General features: G+C 38.0%; 1 protein-coding gene and 1 pseudogene across 1 annotated transcript; both read right to left on the bottom strand.

Moving 5' to 3' along the window:
* Positions 1-824: 824 nt before the first annotated feature.
* LOC131314305 (17.3 kDa class I heat shock protein-like) lies at positions 825-1,733 on the bottom strand. Its single transcript, XM_058342849.1, has one exon. The coding sequence runs from the start codon at positions 1,511-1,513 to the stop codon at positions 1,037-1,039; it is 477 nt and encodes a 158-aa protein (XP_058198832.1). The 5' UTR covers positions 1,514-1,733; the 3' UTR covers positions 825-1,036.
* Positions 1,734-7,316: 5,583 nt separating this feature from the next.
* LOC131314304 (scarecrow-like protein 14) lies at positions 7,317-10,104 on the bottom strand (annotated as a pseudogene).
* Between the last annotated feature and the right edge of the window lie 4,029 nt (positions 10,105-14,133).

Raw genomic sequence — 14,133 nt, 5'->3', positions numbered from 1 at the left:
CTCGGTTTATTTTAACCAGATAGGAGAATCGTATATAATTATCTATCTAAGGCGATCACATATTTGGTATTGGGTTAAATTCTTCGAATTCCTCGAAACGTATAACTTCACAAAAGGGTGGCATAAGTATACCTTACGGTGTGTTGTACTATTTATCCAACCATAGGCAGAGAGTTTTAGAGAGTGATCTCACTCTTCTCTCTAGAGAGCTGATTTTTACAGTACCCCATAAATATTATTTTAAAATAATATATAGGCACTTTTCTATATTTTGTGAAATTTAGAATAAGCCCTGCAAAAAATATAATGGATGGTGTAATGATTTGATGTAGTGTACTAAGACTTATTATTGTTCTTTATCTGTTTCTCAATTTGGATTCCTCCTTTCTTCAATTACTGAATTAACGAAATTGCAACCAATTATGATCCGCACAGCCCAAGTAACAGAGCATGATAACAAGCATATCAAGTGGTGCGAAATAGTGATTTTAAGGGAGATTCTTAGAGTAATGAATGAAGAGAAATGAATAGAGAAAATTTATTAAAGACAGTGCTCAGAAATTTTGAATCCCCCAAACAAACATGAAATTATATTATCCTATGTAAGTTTTTGAAACTTCCTCTCTTCAGTTATCTGGCCTTTGCACATTCTTCATCTTTGTACGTTTTGATCACTAGTACCACAGGTGTGTTAACCCACCTGACACCCAAAAACTTCTCTTGGGCAATCATCAAAGGAAAGGAAATACTACCCATTTACCAATGTTCATAAATCATCTACTAATATTTGCTTGATAGATGAAGCAGACAAGGCAAGCCACAAGTTAGTAAACAGGAACACTCAAATTCTCATCACATATTTCAATTAAAACCTTACTACACCCAAAACAGGACTTTAAGACTCTGAAACAGAAAATACAAAGCCCAAACCGACCCACACAGTCACACACTACAATTCACATCATATCTATATACTACTACTAATACAATACTACTGACTCAGGCATCTTGAAAGAGAATTGACATGGACCAAGCTCTAACCGGAGATCTCAATACTCTTAACATCGGGCTTCTTCACCTCCTCCTTCGGAACCGTCACGGTCAGAACCCCGTTCTCCATGGCCGCCTTTACCTGATCCATCTTCGCGTTCTCCGGCAGCCTGAACCGCCTCACGAACTTCCCGCTGCTCCTCTCCACCCGGTGCCACGCCTCATCCTTCTCCTCCTTCTCCACGCTCCTCTCCCCGCTGATCTGCAACACCCTGTCGTCCTCGACCTCCACCTTCACCTCCTCCTTCTTCAGCCCCGGCAGGTCCGCCTTGAACACGTGCGCCTCCGGGGTCTCCTTCCAGTCGACGCGCGTGGTCACGAACGCCGAGTTCTCGCGGGAGAGTTCGGGGAATTGGGGAAAGGTCCGGAATGGGTCCCAGACGTCGAGGGGGAAGGGATCGAAGATGCTGCTGTTAGCGCTGTTGCCTCGTCGGTTGCCGAAGAAGCTTGGGATTAGAGACATTTTTTTGGTTTCGGTGTGGGATTGGTTGAGGGTTTGGATGGCGAGAATGTTGGACGCTGGAACGATTGCTTTGATTTGTTGTTGGTTGATGATGAAGTGAGGAGAGAGGAGTGACGTGTTGGGTATTTATGTATGAGAAGTAAAAGGAGAATTCTAGTACCTTCGGGGATTATCGAATCGATGCGGAGAAGTGTGAAGTGTTGGCTGACGAAGTTTCTAGTACGTGCGAGATGTATGGTATCGGTTACCGCTTTTGTCTCCTCCCCAACGGAAAATCTTATTGCGATCATTTCGCAAAAAAAGCTCTACGGATAGATCATTCACGTGCGTCTAAATTGTTCTTAGACAGTTCGAATTGAAAATCAATTAAAATCGATAACAATTATTTACAACTGATCAAAATTGAAAACAAATTTCAATCATTATTTGCATGAATGAATGACTGAAAATTGCGCCGTTCCGTTTATAACCCAGATTGTTCACGGAGTCTCGTGTGAATAAAGTTTCTCTCGTCTCCACAAACGTGTCCCCTGTGTAGTCTTTGTGAACGCGGGCGGGCTGGGCCAGACGGAATGTGCACCGTGTATTGAAGAAAGGTGTGGCTGATTGAGCCCGGCCCAACTCAAAGTGATCTGCTATAAAGCTATATTCATCCCAATTAAACACGACGCAAAAAAAACCTGTCAAAAAATAATTTCAGGCAACAAGATTCCAAAACCATTAACCGACAGGGAGGGGGGAAAAATAGAAGGGACAGAAATCACAGACAGGTTAGTGCCGGGAGCGGGGGCTATAAGCAAATCACAGCAACGTGCAGCAGAGCCTCGATCTCACAGTCCAACAGTGTTTTGGCGGTTCGGATTTAATAAAAACTCTTCTAAGAGTTTTTTTTAAAAAAAATCTAGACCATTGATTGCCGAGACGGACAGTGAAATGGGTACAACTGCACGCTGCTGTGATTGCTCATGACAGTCCCCGCTTCCGCTAGAGCCTCAAGCCTTCAAGTGTGGATCTTCGCTATAAAGAATTATGAAAGAAACATTTGAATTCTCTCCAAGTTGGAATGAAAATTTCTGTTGCCTTCAAGTGAGGATTGGGTCTCGGATAGACATAGGATTACTCGTAGCTTTATAGATCATTTGGGTCTTGGGTTAGGGGTTTGATGCCATTATTCCTTATTCCTATTAATCTTTGTAACAAATTTAGAGACTAATGAATTTATTTTGCTTTTAAAAAAACATATTTTTTGCTTCAAGTAAGTAAAAAAAAACAACAACAACAACAACTAGAAGGTGTTTTGAATTTCAGAAACAACAAAACAACCATGGTCCATAGGCCGGCAACCGGACTAAAGCTTAGTCAAAAAGGGTCCATCCCAGCTTTGCCTCATGTTAAAGTGAAATCCAACGAAACCCCGGGGTTGGTCTGGATGGTTCACATTAATACGATTGATTAGGATTCGATTTCTGAAGTTAAGATGCAAGAAAGTACTAGTAGTTTTTAGTGAATCCTCCAATATCGGCAGAGATGGGCCCGCCTTTTGATCGGACCGAAAAGGAAATTAGTTATGGTGCGCATAAACGACTCGCACACTCCTAACTGTCGAGCTATTAAAAATCCAATGCTCCTTGTGCATATCTTTTCTTTTTTTTTTGAACCACTTGTGCGTATCTTAATGACATTTAACTGTGTCAAGGTGACCCCGCTACTGTGAAAAAATACTCTAGACGCACTTAATTGGATGAAATTTTTGAATTAGATCGTACTACTTTGAAATCCGATGGTATTTTTCGTAGTAGTCCAAGAGGTTGGTTTACTTTTGGGCATGTTTCATTTCCTTTGCTCTTCTTCTTCGGACACATTAGGCATGGTGGATTATCAAATTGATTGACTGTCACTAGAATACACTGTTCCAATCCAAATTTCCTATAAAGACAGATTTCCTCTCTTCCCCTTACTTGCCCCACCATCAAAATGCGAAACATTACTTGCCCCACCATCAAAAAGCTATAGAGTCAGGATTTCATTAGAATTTTTCAAAAGAGTTTGGATCAATCCCATAACAGAATTAAGTATTGTATTAAATAGTTTATAAAAAAATAGTTTTATCAGCATACTTGTATTTGTGCCTCCTTTTTGTTTTAGTAGAATAGTTTTATATATTTCTAGTTAATATATTTTTACTATTAACTCAATTATCTAAGTCATTTTTTTACGACTTATATTAGTATAATCTCCTTCTTTGATCTTGACACCCAAAAAAAAAAAGGACGAGATAATGGATAGAACATATGGAAATTGACTAGTACTAGTAGTAGTATTTCCCTTTTTGATAGTGGAGTTGTGTGACAAGTAAGAAAATGACACCAAAACGGCACCATTTATATTCCGGCTTTTTCCCATTGCATTCAATTGGGCCGTCCGTCCGCTCATAGTGCAGTGCTAATCAAACAATATTAGCTGTAGGGATCTACCGCACCTATGTCGGAACGGAAGTTAAGGTCCCATCGCGTATAGACGGTGTTAAGAGCATGTTTAGCCCCAATATGAGAACTTGAATTTGAGTCTTGTCCAACTATAAGTCCAAGTTTACGGTCACTGAACCAACCCCTCGTTCGTTCTTTTGAACTTCTGACCATTCGTCTTTAGGGGCGGACCGAGGGGATGCAAGCAGGGGCATGGGTCCCCGCACACCTCTCAATTAGTCTATCATTATTTCTAGTATATTTTTAGATTGTGTTTGCGAAAATTATGAAAAAAAGTCCCCTCAAAATATTGTTTCCATTATGGAAGGGATATTTTGCTATTAATACAAAGATACATGTGATTTGGTCCCGGCCTCGTTCACACTAATGAATAAGGGGATGTGAATAAGTTGTTGATTATTAGTTATAAGTTGTTCACGCTAATCAATAAGTTGTTAATTAGTGTGAACAATATGCAATATTTGTTGTTGATTGTGAGTGAAATAGTTTGAATAAGTTGTTGATTAGTGTGAACAAGATGCTAAAATGTCAAAATTTGTTAATTAGTGTGAATAGAGTGTTAAAATGCCAAAACTTATTGAATAATATAAACAACATTTAATTTTGGCACAAATTGTTCAACAACAAAAATTAGCGGGGCCTAAGAATCTAGCGCCTGCTACTGTTAGAGGTCATTCGGCTAAAAAAGCCATTTGGCTTATTTTTTTTGTCCTTATTCAAATTTTTTTCACATTTGTTTGTTTTTCGTCAATTTTTTTGAGAATTATTGCTTCGTCATGACGAGAGAAATCTAAAAAGTAAATTACAATCGAAATCTTTTTTTTACTAAAGACGAAAAAATTGATTTATTAGCTTATTTTCGTCTTATTCAAAAAAAATGAATTTTGGTCGTAATTTTTTACTTTTTAGATTTCTTTCGTTATGACGAAACAATAATTCTAAAAAAAAGGACAAAAAACTAATAAATGTAAAAAAAAAAAGAATAAAAAAATAAAATAAAACAAATACTCCCTCCGTTCCTTTTTAAGTGTCCTGCTTCGTAACTCCAACTTATTAAAAAGACATCATCATTACACCTTTCACATCAACTTTTTCCTCCACTTTCCCTACTTATCCATCATCATTACACTTTTACTCACTAACTTTTCAAAATAAAATCTACTTTTAGGGACAAAATAGACAATACACCAACTTTTACCCTCCTAACTTTACAAAATGGACACTTATTAAGGGACAGCCCAAAATAAAATACCGGACACAAAAAAAGGGACGGAGGGAGTAACTTTTTTAGCCGAAGGACCCCTAGTCTTGGGTTGCTTTCACCGGTCCCGCCACTTACCTAATACGGAGGCTCCGTTCCATAACACCTTCTTTTAGGCCCCGTTTCGGAACGTAAAAAAAGTCCTTATTTTTTAAGAAGGCAATTTCAAGCTAAAAAATTATGGATTTATTAAAATCTAAAAATATGCAATATGGATCTTGTTTGAAAGATCTCATCGAGATCTTTTATACGATGCAAAAAAAAAAAATTTAAAATATTTTTTATTTACATTATTTTTGAGTTTGAAAATGTGAAATAAGCTGCTTATTTTTTAAAAAGATTTCTGAAACGGAGCCTATCTTTTTTGTTGCTCAAGGCAATGTGAAATGTCAGATTGTCAGCATCCCAGTTCAAGTCAACGGGCTATTACCGGTCAAGTCCGCCTCTTGGATACAATTCGCCGATTGGGTCCGTGTTTGCGATATCCATTGAAGCTTTACCACGAAATGGCTCAAATCAAGTACTCCGAATAACAATTATTCTTTTTGAATTTCAAAAAAATAAACAGTTTAAATTTCTTAGCTCGCATTACATGACCATGTAACAGTAGGTCGTGTTAAAATTCTTTCAACCTAAACCTTTTGGGTTTATCGTGTCGTGTCATTTTCAGCGAGAGTCCAGTGAATGTCATAGTGGAAAACAAATTCATTTTCACTTAAAGTACTCCCTCCGTCCTAATTTACTTGTCACAGTTCTATTCTAACTGGATAAAAAAACTAGTTATATCTTTAAATTGGTAATGAATTTTATATCCAATATGGATCTTGTTTGATAGATCTCGATTTGTTCTATAATACAATGTTTTCAAAATCACCTGAAACATTATAAATTACAAGATATAATCAATTGAAAAGTGGCACGAACTCCAAAAAGTGACAACTAAATTGGGACCAAAAATGCTACTTGCACAACTGTTGCGTTGGTTGTGTGCGTAATTCTGACCGTCCAGATGTATTTAGACGGTCTAGATTTTTAAAAAACCCTTCCAAGAAAAAGTTGAACTTTTATGGGGAAGAGTTTAAACGAATCCTGACCATTTATTATAGCAATGGACGGCTAAAGATTAGTTGTGTGTTGTGTTTTACACAACCGTTGTGTGTGTAGGGAGTATCAAATATTCATCTTAACCCAATCTTTGCTTAATTGTGTCGTGCCGTATACTTGTTCGGGTCGAGAAAAGCCCACCCGAATCCGCTAACTTTGTGTTTGGATCGTATTAGCGTGTCGGAAAACAAGCCATCTGTACCTCTATGTATGGATCATAATTACTTCTTGTCGTGTCATAAATTCTCACCCTGATCCACGTGGCTAGAAACTCATGACTCGCATGTCCCCACCAGCAATATTCCTTCCAAGCTAAGCTTTGAGTACCGCAAAAGAAAAAGATAAAAGAAAGAAAGTATTTGACCATTATTAATCAATCGTGCTGCCCAAGACATAGTAGTATTCATTCCCATATTTAAATGTTCGTTTGTCAAACACAGTAGCAATGCTTGTGGATAGCAAACATGTTAAGATGTAGATCAAATCTATATATATAGTGGGTGTACTTCTATAAATCGAGTCAAAGGCATTAAATTGATGATCTATTTTTAAGGTAGTTTAAGGAATGAGATAATCCATTAAATTTCGGTTAAGTAATCCATTTCATGGTACCAAGGAGATGGGAATAAAGAATGAGCTCAGCGAAATATGTTTAAAGCTCACGCATGCGCATACGTTTTATTAACTTAACTAAAAGAAAACAGAAAACAGAACCAAAAGAAAACAGAACTACAGTAACTGCCAAGCACACGTTGACACGGACAAGGCTGGCTTGTAATACTTCATCCTGGACACCAAAGGACAAGTACGATAAAAAGAATAAAACCTGTTTCCCAGAAACATACAGGGGGAGCATCCCAAACACGTGCTGCATTTCTTAATTTTAATTTTTTTTTGTTCTTCATGCGTTCTTTTGTTGTGTCGCTGCAACGGCCTAGTCAATGAGCCGAGCGTGTCGCTGCAACAGCCTAGTCAATGAGCCGAGCATTGTCTCATAACCAGCAAATCTGTCATGGAAACAAAATAGAACCAAAATAGAAGTGAGAGTTCTACGGTAACAGAAGCTGAGAGATGAAACTACCAATAGCGAATCTAATGCGAAACACAAGCCAACAAAAATACCTGCAATGCCGATTACAAAAACAGAAATACATGCACCTTCTCCAGTCATTCACGTTCAAAAACCTCTCCTTGCAATTGAGTGGAATCGGTGTCAGCTATACATATATGAGAGATTCCTGGTTTCCTCAGTGATTTCCTCATGTTCTATAAACTGAGATGCTATACTCAATTCACACTTGTATGACATAATACAACATTACCTATATAAGATATCCTTTTTTCTGGATCATCAGTTCACATTCTCTTCATTCTGGTAAGTTACAATCCCCAAGTGATTTTCACCAGAACCTCTACTTAATGATTGAAAAACGTGGAGTCTTGCATTGGGTTTTCAAGTAATCAACTAGCCACGTTCTGGAAGAAAGCCTAGTTAGTAGTCACCTACATTCTGTGTACCGAAAACTTTCAATAATCTATGAAGGTACCCAACAAGAGCTCGCATAAATAATCCGACCCTTCCACCCCTGCAACATCCAGTTGTTATCTTCTTCAATCACAAAATCTTTAGGACAATCTGCCCTCACCTTCGCCTTCAGTCTCCTCACAATGCTCTGGTTCAACGGTAAAATCTTGAACCCAGCACTCGTATTCCGAACCTGCCAGTGCTTGTATGTCTCAGGTCTCTCTAGCCTCTCTGACCCCTCACATGCTACGGCACTCAGAATCTCGCGGCCAAAGTATTCCCTCTCAAACATCAACCTCTCCTGATCCTCGCGAGGTATATTTGAATCAAACATATCAAACAAAGCAGAGTAGTGGAAGATTGCTTCCTTGAACCGGGTGAGGAAGAAAGGTGCGCCGTGGGACCCACTAACAACCGCGTGAAGGAAAATCGTCGGATTGATTTTCCTGATAAACCTTAGGACAGCATCCCTTGGACCGTTTGCGGCAACTGTATCATCCAGTAGGTTTCTAAAGCGGAACAGACTGTTTACAACTAGCATCTCATCGTTCTCAATCTTTAGATCCTCAATTTGGATGGTTTGCCAGTTCTGTGCTATTGCATTGTACTCAAACTGCACATTGAAACGCTCGCAATACTTTGCCAACCGCTGTCCTGTCTGCTCAACTCTTTCCGCTGGGCGAAAGCCAGGTTGTGGGAAGTCTATCCCAGTAATGTGAAGCTTGGGGGGTCCACCGGGCCTGGTTGACAGGCGTTGGATGAAGATGGGCCACTGGAAACCAAAGAGAATACCAAAGTCTATAATGTGAAGCTTTTTTGCTCTCTCTGCCACTTCTAAAATCTTGCTATTAGCATAGAAAATGGTTATCTTTTTGAACGGGCTGGCTGAGATATAAAGCTGATGGACTTTCAACATATCGGCGGCTGAAATTTGTTTGGAAGCTAGGGCCTTATAAATCTGACTTCCAGTGCCAGCCAAGCATGCCTCAAGAGCATTAGCAAAGATGTGCGCTAATCTCTGAGACCCATCACCGAATGGAGAAGTGTGCTGTCAAATCTTCTTTAGTTGTTCATCAGCGCTCCTGCGATCATCAGCAGCAACAGATTGTGCACAGCTAATCAGTAGAGTCCTGAGATCCAATTTTTCCTCTTTATTGTACCTTTTCTTACCACGTGTTTTCCCAATGTTGGACCCACTAGATTGGCCATTCTGCGTATGCATTTCTTCATCACCAGCGCAACACGGAGGAGGCTCCACCTTTATCTCATCATTAAGCAGAACCCTGTCAAACATCTCTGATAGCTCAGCCTCTTCAACACAACTGATAGACTGCTTGCTACGCCTCTCTTCCTCTATATCACTATCTTCCCGATCATGATTCTTCCTTCCCAAAAAGCCGTCGTCCCTCTCGTCCTTATCTAAATTGACTACAACTGGCGAAGGCACTTGTTTCGATACCGGAGGCAGTGCATACTTCTCCAAACCAATTAGCAATGGATTACCCATTGGAAGGAACTTACTGGCCTCCTCCATGCCTCTCTTGAATTGAAAGATGGAATGAATATCGCTGAATATGTTCGAAACTAGATGGGAAATAGAAGCAGTGTCCACTGGGAAAAGAAAACCATTACTAAAGCTGTTTGAAGAGCTCAAATGCAACTGAGAACCAGATTGCAAAGTAGTTTGGGAGAAACTCTCAGCAGGCTGGGTCTCTATAAGCGATGAAGAAGGTGTAAACTCAACAGAATCAGAAACACAATGAGGATTCGTGAAGTTGCTAGCATAACTGCTGCTGTTTGTCTGGCTCTCACTGGAAATTCCACAAGAGTTACCGTCTGGGCTTTGGACGTTCTGGTCAATGTGAACAGTGGATTGGTTGGTTGAAGGCGTATATTTGTTGTCCAGGATCTGATAGAAGGAATTTTCGGCAGCTTGTAGAGCCAAAGGATCAAGGACCACTGACGGGTCTTCTTCCACATTCTCCTCCGTGAGAATTTCATTTAGGTACTTCAAAACAGAATCAGAAAATTCATTATCATCTCCAGAGGTCATTGCAGAGTTCAAGTTCGAAGAAGTACCAAAATTCGTAGGCTCAGCATCGTGAACAAGGTCAGGCGGAAGGGAAGGAATATTCAGGAAGCTAAGATCCGGAGAGTCCTGACTAAACATATATGTATCGGATACATTTGGAGAACAATCAAAACAACGTAATATATTCTCATCATCCAATCTTGAAACTCCTATTGAATCCAAAAACTCTCTGAAAGTTGAGTCCATGATCGTCAACTATGCACCAACCTGTCAAGAAACATCCTCAATAAGCCCAACTAGAAACGAACCTAGACTGTCAATCTGTGGGTGGGGTCAAACACACTCAAAAGAACAAATATAGACACGGACTTCTCATTTCTACTTTCTTATTTGCACTGGTGGCCGAACACCAAGCAATGGTAATTATTATTATTATTTTTTGATCATAATTGAATGCCTAATTTATTAGACTGAACAAAGCCCACAATCATAATGACAAAAAGAAACAAAGAGAGAAAGGACCAAGTGGTACTTATATCGTGCTCTGCTTTCTCTCTCAACAATAGTATGTGCATCGCCTACAGTCTAAACGTACTAATTCAGTATTCATAACCGTAATTTCTTTTTCTTTTTTTTTGTTTAGCTTAAGGATTTGTAGGCAAATTTTTTAAAAGAAATTCAGCTCTATCTGGTGCAAGACACATCTTCTACGGAAATTTTTGTTGATAATAAGTTAATAACATTCAAATTTCTTACGCGAAGCCCTGTGGACTCAAAGATTTTTTCTTCAGGTCCAAGACTACGACAAAAAAATCTTGTACACTCATTCAAATGATTAAAAAAAAAAATTTAACAAGAGCATATCTCCAAAAAGATCTGTACCAACTTAATTGTGTCAAGTGGATTAATGTGCCGATTTACTTCTGCTGGGTTCCAAATATGTGAACTCAATGAAGACAATCATGTCTTTTTTTTGACCACACCATTCATACTTTTTTTTTTTGATAAGTAATAAAACGTTATTGAGAACGCATCAAGGGGATGCCACCCATGTACCCAAAAAAACGAGGAATAGAAGAAAAAAAGACAAATAACAAAACCCTGTACCCCCTCTAGAAGCCAAAATATTTAACATGTCAAAGAATTGACTCAAAGTAGGGTAGCAATCTCTAGACTCCCAACTAAAAAAAACAGAAATCAAAAGATTGATCGCACTACTATGTGAATTTTGTGGACAACTTGGTTAATATTGCCAGTAGTAATTTGTGAACACCTTGTGACAATTTCTTGGAGCCGCCACTAATAATTTGGCTGATTATGGTACGATTATGAATATCTCCCAAAGCATATGATAGTTCGACAACAAAAAACTAATTATTTTTCGTGAACCAAATGGTTCATCAACTAGAAAATGTTCACTAATCAACTTAACCTAATTAAAAAGCTACTTATCTCATGCGATCAGCTTTTACATTTTCGTTCCAAGATTTTTTGAAGTCAGCTGATCCCATTAAGTTTTTGACGGAAATATAACATATGGGGGAATTTGGATATTGTCAGATAAAGCGAGGGAGGGCAGTGGCATTTCAGAAACCTCAGGGGAGATCTTTGTATTTGTCAGAAACCTGAGGAGGGGGGGTTCAGAGAAATTTACCCTAATTTCCAAAGCATATGAAATATTAACAACAATAAACCAATTATTTTTCCTAAACCAAATGGTTTAGCAACTAGAAAATGTTCACTATTATAAACATTGAAAAAATATTGAATGGCTCATTTACAAACTCTTTAGACAGATATTTAGCTTAATCGACGCTTATTTAGAAAACAAATAGCTCTACTACATGCAAATGCAATAGTCTCAAAGTGCCCATCCTTTCGTACCCGCAGTAAATCTACTTCCAGAAATAAATTACTTCCTATCCCTAAAACACCATTAGGAATTTTATGGTGTGTTTCATATATAACATCACAAAAAAATAACCCTACGAGAGAAATTCGAAAGAAAGGGTTATGGTTTCTAGACAAATCACTCACTTGGATTGAGTATTTTGGTGTGAGAAGTGGAAAGTTAAAAAATGTAATTTTCGGGGGAGAAATTGAGTAGTATTTTGGTGAGATTGGGTGAGAAATGGCTCCCGATCCTTATCTTACCCTTTCTCACCATCCAAGTAAGCTCTAGATGCGGGACTAACAGATCGGCACGCGATCAGAAGAAGGAAATCCCCAAAACAAATCCAAACTTTGAAAAAAACCCTAGACATGGAGAATCACTTGAAGATTGAAGCAGTAATAAAGCAAGCAACTAGACAACGATGCATACACACATCTTCGCAGTTATTAAGATGCATGAACATAAACACTTGTAGGTATACATATTCATACTTACAAACACAAGAGGAGAGCGTACCTCGTCGAAGTAGAGAGAGAGAGAGAAAGAGTATGCAGAAAGCAGAGGTTCCTCAATCCTCAGGGAAAGACTACTACAGAAGCAGTAGAATCGAGGGTCCAAGTTTCTTTCCCAAAATACGCCCACTGCGTTGGCGACAAGTCAATATGCGGGTCCCTATACCGTACGTAACAGGCTAACGGCCCAATATAATACTCGTTGACGGGCTAACACTTCGTAAGCATGAGTGGGCCCATCGGCCCAGTAGAGTGTTTCGGTAAAATTTGCGGGAAAAATGACGGCCAATGACGTGTGTTGATAACTAATATCTGTTAAGGACATTTTCAGCATTAGCAAATATTCTTATAAGCTTATCCTTGACGAATATTAATTATCAAAATACGACATGGGCCGTCATTTTCCCAAATTTGCGGGGATACCGTGATAGGTCCAGTCCGGTCTAGACATGATCCTCTATGCATAAAATCTGTGTCTATGTGTCAATGGGTTTTTCGGTCGTTAGAATAACACATAAAAAATTACACAATCCAATAGCCGGAAAATCTTTTTGCACAGAGACGTAGATTTTCGGGACAAAGGTAATCGGACCCCGGTCCAATCTGAGTTTCATCCTACACTTGAGAACACGTGTGCGAAGAAATTCTGCTGCCCTAATTTTTCTTACTTCTTGCCTTCTTGGCAAGATGTTTAAAATTGCTCATTAGACTGTTAATATATAACAGGAGTGCTGATATATTGAAAAACACATCTGATCAAAAATAAGATATTGAAATACACAGCATTGAAAATATTACTATAATTTTAGATTTTTGTTTATATTGTTGATAGTGTATCATCATAGTAGGTTCCTTTCTATTATTCGAATTGAAGATGCGTTTAAGACTTTTCGTTTTTTAAGACTTGGTACAAAATAGAGAGTTTATTATTTTTAAGACTTTGCCTTTAAGGCGTGTTTGCGGATAAATTTTTTTTTTACTTTTAAGACTTTGAGCATCTTTGAGGATTGAGAAATACACTCTCATTAGTAGAGAAAGCGTAGTTTCATCTAAAAAAAAATACTTTTATGATGTATATCAAGTAAGTTTATCTCATAACCTCCACACATTTTGACCTTATTGATATGAGAATAAGCTAATTATTTGGCAAACCTTTAGAAGAAAAATTTGAACAAATTTAAAGGTTTCGATCATTAATGTGGGACCCATAGTTGGATTCTTCTTTTATATACTAAAGCACGAATTGATCAAACCATTGTCGATATCCAACTTAGCTAAAAAAAATTACAGAAACACTACTAGAATAATGGATAAAGAACACATGAAGAAAGTTAGAAAGATCACAGTTTTGATGAAAACGTGATAAAAAAATGTGAGATGAATTTTTCATGTCACTTTGCTAAAAAAAACCGCGATAATTAACATTTATTATCACAATTTTAAGAGAACCGTGATTAAAATTGCTTAATTTAACCACATTTTCCTACAAGCGTGATAAAATGTATTTATTTTAATCACGCTTCGTTACAACCGTGATAGAAATGTCTCTATATTAACCACACTTTCTTACAAGCGTGATAAAATGAGTATATTTTAATCACGCTTCGTTGCTACCGTGATAAAATCTATCTTGTTTGATTTAATCACATTTTTTGAAAGCATGATATTTAAATGTGTTTGCTTATTTTAACCATGCTTTAATTACAAGCATTGAAAAACGTAATTGCCTATTTAACGGGAGACTTAAAGAATAATCCTCGGGTTCAACTTTTTGTAAGTTTTCAACCGGCACTTTTTTTGCACTTA

Source organism: Rhododendron vialii, chromosome 13a (assembly GCF_030253575.1).
Source record: "Rhododendron vialii isolate Sample 1 chromosome 13a, ASM3025357v1".
In the NCBI taxonomy this organism is placed as follows: Eukaryota; Viridiplantae; Streptophyta; class Magnoliopsida; order Ericales; family Ericaceae; genus Rhododendron; species Rhododendron vialii.
Note: the sequence above shows the minus strand (reverse complement) of the source record. Positions and strands in the feature narration are given on the sequence as shown.

What these genes read in the sequence shown, in the direction of transcription:
- LOC131314305 (XM_058342849.1), bottom strand. Translation starts at nt 1,513, where the DNA reads ATGTCTCTAATCCCAAGCTTCTTCGGCAACCGACGAGGCAACAGCGCT.